At 41.0% G+C, this 8,055-nt stretch overlaps 1 protein-coding gene across 1 annotated transcript; it reads left to right on the forward strand.

Moving 5' to 3' along the window:
• Window positions 1-6,018: 6,018 nt before the first annotated feature.
• Window positions 6,019-7,257, forward strand: LOC112340887 (fasciclin-like arabinogalactan protein 8). The gene has a single exon (XM_024660061.1). It carries the CDS (start codon window positions 6,408-6,410, stop codon window positions 7,185-7,187), a length of 780 nt encoding a protein of 259 aa, XP_024515829.1. The 5' UTR covers window positions 6,019-6,407; the 3' UTR covers window positions 7,188-7,257.
• Window positions 7,258-8,055: the final 798 nt, after the last annotated feature.

Raw genomic sequence — 8,055 nt, forward strand, 5'->3', positions numbered from 1 at the left:
ACCAAGGGGCCTTGGGGGGGAAGGAACATGGACTTGGGTGGGGCCGGAGGGGCCCTCCAAGGAAGGGTTCAAAAACAACCCCCCCTTTTGAAAGGGAAAACGATTGGGGGGCCCCCCGCCCTTGGGGGGGGGTGCCCCACTTGAGTACCATGCGGCTCATTGGTCCTTGCCCTACCTAGGGGCTTGGGCCTTTCTTCGGGATGGAAGTGGGGGGGTAGAGGTACCCATACCAGGCCGCTAGGCCACGGTGTTTCGCCCCGGCGTCCCGAAGCAAGTGTTGCACTCAAGACTTGGGATTTAGAGGGTCCCATGATCAAGTCTTGTGGTACCAAGGGATGTTAGGAACCTGGAAGCTTGGTGTGCTTGGTTGCTTGTGCTTGCGGGGAGTGTAGCCGAACCTTAAGTCCAGTCTAACCCGGGGAGGGGGATTGGGAGTGATTTGGGAATCCGTGGATGGATGGGTAACACTCCGTTGCTCGTGCAGTGAGTAGCTGAGACCAAGTAGGAGCTGGTACCATAGGCGAGAACCTTGGCAAGGGAACTTAGCAAAAGCCAAGGCAGTGTTGGACGGATAGACAAGGTAAGTTGGCAAATTGGAAAGGAAAAATTTGTGGCTTACAGTGGCATTATTGCATGCCATACATCAACATCTTTATGTCCTCTTGCTTTTGTTTTCTTTTGTATACAAACATATTATAGAAATGTTATATAATATTTCAAAAAAGTTAAATTTTAAATTGGTTCATACTTTATCTAACATTTTTTTGCTATGGTGGTGTACCTAGAATTATCTTCGGGAACCTTCAAGGAACTCTGTTCCTTAGCTTGCTAAGGCTTCTTCTTTGCAAGATCCCTATTCACCATATGGTCTAACATACTTGGATACTTAGTGTGGTTCAATGGGACCTCACTCTAGCCCCGTGGCTAAAGCACCCAAAAGTGGAAGGTGGGAAAGGCTCATATAGGACTACGGTGTTCCAAAATGTTGTCCCAAAATCCTAGACTGTGGAAAGGAAGAGGGGCAGTGTTTTGGTGTAGTGACCAAGGATATGGTTCCATGGTGAGGAAGTCCCAAAGTACAGTGGGACTTAGTGATCAGGCCAGTGGGACTTAACTTAATTTGTAGTGTGGGTGAATATAGCCATGAATAGAAAGGGATTTGGTGGGGACTAAAATGGGGATAATGGGGAAAGTTGTTTTTTATGTTTACTAGCATTTTAAGGATGCTAAGGAGTGGATCTGGGATAACCACTTATAGATGGATGGCCCAGTCTTTGAGAGACAGGATTGTGATGCAGGTGGTGTTGGACCACTAATATGGCAAAGGAAAATGAACATGGCTTTAGTGTAACAGGCTGATATATCGGTGGTACTTTTGGATGTCGGTCATGGGATCGAACATATGAAGCACTTAGACCAAGTGCAAAGGTTGAGTGGCATAAATACCATTCTCATGGCTAACAAGCCCCAAGTCCAAAATAGGATTTATGGAGGTTGTGAGTGAGACTCCTCCAAGTAGTCGGAAGTGTGGTTAAGTGACTAAAGTAGAATAAAAAATTTAATCGCTTATAAATTGATATTGTTATTACCCAAGTTCAAGGACAAAAGTGAAGATGTGGTTGTGGCTATGATATCTACTATTGGATGTGTGATGAAGAAGGTCACACTTATCGGCATTATCGACATTTTCTGGATTAACAATCTCCATTTCCTAAGTGGAGACCTTAGTGTCAACAATGTCCTATTGATGCTATTGCAATGGAAGGTTTGGACACCAAAATGCTTTTGGGAAATGAGAAGACATGCAAGTAGCAGAGGGTCCTTATGCAAATAAGTCAATGATCTTCACATTTTTCTTTTGGGAGTATCATCTTGACACCAGTTCATCTAGTATTTACTTTCCAACTTCATTTTTATAACAAAAGGTTTTAGGGAACCAACTCTCCATGGTGTTATAGTCTAAAGGATCCCTAAAACCACGATTGGTCGAAATAATAAAGAATTCATTAGATGAGATTGAGTTCGAGACTAAGTTTGAGATTGAGTTCAAGACCAAGTTCAAGACTAAGTCTGAGATTTGAGATCGGGTCTGAGACCGAGTCCAAGATCGAGTCCAAGACCGAGCCTGAGGTCGGATCCAAAATCGAGTTCAAGATCAAGTTCTGAGACCAAGTCCGAATACTAATACAGGTTATGGGGTGAAAGAGTGATCGTTCCACAAAGAGAGGGAGGGGGTGGGGGGCATTGCATAAGGTTCCAAATGTATAGTAGGGATAGTGATTTCCAAAAACTAGTTTAAAGGAACTCTTCAATAATGTTTCCAAACCAGCTTAAGGTTAAAATAGGGGGTTAAGGGCCTTGGGTGGAACTCGGTCAAGTGGTGCTAAAGAGGCCAACAGAGAAAGTGTGTAAGAAGAGCTCCTACTCTCGGAAGGGAAACCAACTATAGTGCTCCCAACTCAGATGGAATGGTGCCCCACTTGAGTACCATATGGCTCATTGGTCCTTACTCCTTCCCTTCAGGATGGAAATGGGGGAATAAAGGTACCCACACTGGGCCATTAGGCCATAATGCTTCCCCTGGGGTCCCAAAGTAAGATATGCACCCAAAGCAAGGTCTCATGATCAAGTCTTGCTGTACCACGGGGTATTAAAAACTTGGTAGCTTGGTGTGCTTGGCTGCTTATGCCTGTGGGATTGTAACTAAACCTTAAGTTCAATCTAACCCGGGGAAGGGGATTGAAAGAAAATTTGGGAATCCATGGATGGATGGCTAACACTCCATTGCTTATGTAGTCAATAACTAAAACTAAGTGGAACTAAATAAAAGATAATACAATAGGTAGGAATGTGTGTGTGGGTGATTTCAAGCTTGAGATACAGTCATTATGGGTGGCACTGATTCAAACTTTTAACCTCATTTGTGATATGTATTGGTTGTAGTCCAATTATGCCAAGTATAAATTTGAGGCTTCTCCCCTTTGTCTCATACTTCTTTATATTATTTCTATTCCTTTTATTTCTATTGCTCTTTATCCCTTTATTTTTACCTCTACTTCCCTATCAATTTGGTCTCCTCATTACTTTCTCCTATATTTTTGTCTTGTTCCTCTATTCCTTCTTTAGATCCCTCCAATAGTTTTTGTGTTATAGTGGTTAACCAAATTATAAAAGAGTATGCTAATCTTTTTTAATTTGACCTGTTATCTAGGGCCAAGATTGTAACAAGTCATCCTATTCCAACTAAGGATGTTTGTCTAATCAAGGTTTTTATTTGTTATTTATCACCAAAAGAGATCAAGATTTTACATGCAAACATTAAAAAGATGTTGGAAAAGGGTGTTATACAAAAGTCGCGGAATCCTTAAGTATGTGAACCTCATTTTATGACAAAGTTTGATAGAAGTATTTATTTCTACATTGACTATTGTCCATTAAATAAAATGACAATCCCAGATGTGTACCTTCTTCCTCATACTATTGATCTTTTAAATAATCTAAGGAAAAGTTATTGGTTCATAAAGTTAAATCTTACTTCTGGGTATTAGCCAATGTCAATGGCCAAAAAAGATATTCCCAAGATTGTTTTTTGTAAACCATTTGGTTTGTATAAATTTTTAGTGATATTGTTTGGTTTAAACAATGCTCTAGTAACATTTCAGGAAGATAATGGATGAAGTTCTTTGCAATATGCTAGAGGTAACTGTTGACTTCATTGATGATGTCTTGATCCACTTGAAAGGGACATAGGAGGAACACGTCCATAATGGTTGTAAAGTGTTAGATTAGTTATGGGAAGAAAGGGAATCTCATATTTTTAATGAGTCTATTGTTCCAATATATATGGATTTTTTGGATAAGAATCCTATGCCATTGATTGTTGCTGTACTTGATATTTAGTATCCACAAAGTGTGGAACAAAATTTACCTTCTCTTGATGAGGCTCACATGAGTTGTGGATCTGAAGGCTTTGTGATGGGTTTGAGAATTCTGTATCACTTTTTAATGACTTGCCATTTGGAATTTACATTCTAAATATCATTTTGAAAACGACCTTTTTTATTTTGTGGGGATGGATTTTAATGATCATTTATAGTTGGTGGTGCCTTTGATCTTTATTCTATACTTTCTCTATGTCTACCATGATTCTCCTATTTTAGGCAGATATATAGGACATTATTGTATGACCAAGAAACTGTGAAAATCTTTCTATTGATTGAAGATGCAACATAATGTTATTCGGTATATGCATAGTTGTGTTTGGTCCCAAGCTTATAATATTCCCCCTTGTGTTGTAAAAGGATAGTTGGAATCAATTACAATTTCCTATTTATTTGATTTGGTGGCATTTGATTTGATAGGGCCTTTTCCAATATCAACTGCTAGCAATAAGTATGTCATTATTGCTTCTGACTACTTGACTTGTTGGGTGGAAGTTAGTATTTTGATAGTGTGTTTACAATTATTGTTGAATACTTCTTCCTTAATCAAATAGTGTTTTAGCATTCATATTTAGAGCAAATTCTTTTGAATAATGATCCTGCATTTATGGTTGAGGCATTTCATGTTTTAACGTCTCGGTTGAGATATACCACACATTCACAAGTACTTATCATCTACAGTCAAATGAATTGGTGGAATGGCTCGTTCAGACCTTCAAAAGGATAATCGTGAAGGACATGAACTTTTAACATTCATATTAGAATGATTATTTGTCATCTTTTCGATATATATATATCATAAGGGTGCAGAGTTCTATTGGTGCTTCACCATATAAATTTATATATAATTATAATCTAATATTGCCAACGAAATTGAGTTTACCTTCACGATTGCGACAAATTGTCAATGCTAAGTTTTGGGATTAATATTTGACAAACATTCTTCCATTGGTTTGAGCAGAGTTTGCTAAACACATGGGCCACATACAAGTGGGATAACAATGACATTATAACTTCTATCATCATCCACCTACAAAGTACAAAATGGATAACTTGGTGTTAGTTTGTGTTCTCAATCTTATGGTATATGGTTTTTTTAAGGGGATTCTTATTTAGTGGAAGAGACCCTATTAAATGTTATGGCAAGTTGGACTGCAAATTTATTAAGTTTGGCATGACATTTAACAAACGGATCCTTCAGAAATTATGCATGTGTAACAGCTGAAACACTTCATATAAAAGGATCAAGAATAACTAACACCACCTATAGTTCCATTGATACCTCCTCCTAATGTTCTTTTAGATCCTATATTCATTAAAGAACTTTAATTGCCTTTCATCTTTCTAAGAGAAGGGGATAATATGTGGATTAAGTGTATGGTTATAATACCGTATATTAATTTTAATATTGTTGGATTTTGATAGCCATCTGATTTTTTTTAATGTGGACCACTCGCGCTTGTATATAAGCCAAGGTTTTTGGGCTAATTGATATACACATTTTTGTATTTCATTTCTATATTCCATGCACTCACACATATAAAGATAATTTATAATAATTTATATTTTTAATATGAAAATGTAGTAAATCTATATTTAGTATATCTAAAATTAAATTTAAAAAGATATTCCTAAGTTTGAAAATCAACCCCTTAAAGTTTAAAAGTAGCTGCTTGATTGGGGAAAAATATAGGTGGTGTTTAGTGGATGCATTAGTAAGGAATTGTGATGAAAACCTTAGTTTTAAAGTTTTTTCCGTCACTAAAATATAATTTTAATTATTTAAAAATTTATATATTTTAGGTTGATTTCATATTTATAATATTAAAAATTAGCAATATAATAAAATATTTTTAAAATTAAATTAGAAAAACTAAATTTATATATATATATATATATATTCTCATGTTTCAATGAACTTTTTTTTACTTAAAATTAAACAAATTATAATTTAAATAATTTATAAACCAATTTAAACAAGTAATTATACATTTTTATTTTTATTTTCTAACATGTTCATTTGGATTTCAACCAACACTGCAGCAAATTAAAATCACAAAAAACATTTACCTATTTTATTATATCTGCCACAAATGTTATCTGGCATGATATATTCCCGAAGTGTGTCCCCAAACAAATTATTATCTCTGGCATATGCTTGCCGTAGTCTGAACTTCAAAAAACGCTTTGCAGGTTATCTTTTTCTTAAATTTCCTCACTATTGATTCGCTGTCTGTCCACGGAGAAGCTGGCTGGATTCCGCAGCGCATTCATTGGTGGCGGGTAAATAAGAGGTAGATCTGATCCATGGAATGGAGGGAGTGAAGCAGTCAATCCAGCAACAAACCAATCCAGCAAGAAACCAAAAGGAAAAAGAAATACCGAAGAACACTCTGTGGCTCTAGAGAAGAGAGAAGAGCAAGCGCTCCCAATATCCATTCCAATTAGCTGCTGCCAAGGTAAGCAATGAGGATCCCAATCCTCCTCTCCATCGCAATTGCTGCCATCGCCATTGCTGCTCGAGGAGCTCTGGGAGAATCCGGCAACTTCAACATCACCGAGGAGCTGGCCACCAATCCAAAGTACTCCGACTTCAACACCGTCCTCTCCAAATCCGGCCTCGCCGACACCATCAACGCCATGAACTCCCTCACAGTCTGCGTCCTCACGAACTCCCAGATGGCCACCCTCCGCTCCACACTCTCCCACGCCGATTCTTCCGATCCCAAGAAGGTGGCCGCGCTCGTCCGCCCCATGATCCTCCTCACCTTCATCGATCCCACCAATCCCAACACCGCCAGGAGCATCCGCGGCAGCCAGCAAGTAGCGTCGCTCTACCAGGCCGCCGGAGCCGCCAGCACGGACCAAGGAATCGCCAACCTCACCACCACTCGCAAGGGATCTCTCCAGATCGTCGCCGCCGGGGGTTCCAACGCCACCATCACCAAGAGCGTCAAGCTCATCGCCTACAACCTCAGCATTGTCGAGGTGAGCAATCCTCTCCTCCCTACCGGTGTTCTTGGCTCCGACCAGAACGCTCCTGTTGTCTCGGTAGTCCCGTCACCCCCGCCAGTGAAAGCTCCCGCAAAGTCGCCACCCAGTGCCGCCGAGGATTCGTCTTCCACTCCGGACGAGAGCGACGATCAACCCGACAAGACACCAATCAAATCCGCTGCTGCTCGAGCTTCTCGGCTCGGATTGGTGGCCTGGCCGCTGCTCCTGCTTCTTGCTGCTCGGAAACTCTAGCCTCCTTGCAAATTATCCATGGATCTTCCAGATCTAAAAAGCTTATACCACGCTCTTTATCCTGGCTTTCCTCCGGAGTCGGTTCCTCCTGAGGATCTCCCTCCGACGCTTTCTTTCTTCCATCCTCGCAGCGATTTCGAGCTTCTTTTCTTCTTCCTCCGGTTGGAATGGCCGAGGCTGCTGGAACTGCTTTGGGATTGGCATTATCTCCGATCTCGTCTGTGCAACTTCCAGCGGGTGCCTCGCGAGTGAGAATGGCATGTTTGGAACGTCGGTGTCCAGCCAAGTAGCCAGATCTACGTGTTTAGGCAGTAGCTTCTTACGCAAAACACCGTAGACGTCTTCCACAACCTTGGGTCTTAACACCACCTCGGTTTTGCGTTGCTGGTCTTGGCTCCTGGGATCGTCAAGGCCTTCACGAAAATTCCCTGATCCATCGACTACTCCAGAGCGAACTAGGAGATCCATTACGCTCGCATAGTCCGGAGTAATTCCATAGCTCTCGACCATGATGATCAGCTGCTCACGAGCATCATCCAGTTTTCCTTCTCGACAGCACCCAAACACCAGCGCTCTGAAACTCTCGGCATGCGGAGCTGTACCATCGAGCTGCATTGTCCTGAAGAGCCTCAAGGCTTCACAGCTATGCCCGTTAGAGGCATACGCAGCAACGATCGCAGACCAGGGAAGAACTCCAAGACCGTCCTTGCTCGAAACCATCATCTTGTCGAAACATTTTCGAGCGCTTTCCAAGCATCCACAGCTCCCATACAAGTTCACCAATCCAGCCCCGATCCTTCCATGAGCCTGAAAAATCTCTGGCATCCTCGAGTGCACGAGTCGTCCAACCTCGAGCTTTCGAGCGCTG

This window comes from Selaginella moellendorffii, unplaced genomic scaffold (assembly GCF_000143415.4).
Source record: "Selaginella moellendorffii unplaced genomic scaffold, v1.0 SELMOscaffold_72, whole genome shotgun sequence".
NCBI classification, from domain to species: domain Eukaryota; kingdom Viridiplantae; phylum Streptophyta; class Lycopodiopsida; order Selaginellales; family Selaginellaceae; genus Selaginella; species Selaginella moellendorffii.

What these genes read in the sequence shown, in the direction of transcription:
- LOC112340887 (XM_024660061.1), top strand. Translation starts at nt 6,408, where the DNA reads ATGAGGATCCCAATCCTCCTCTCCATCGCAATTGCTGCCATCGCCATT.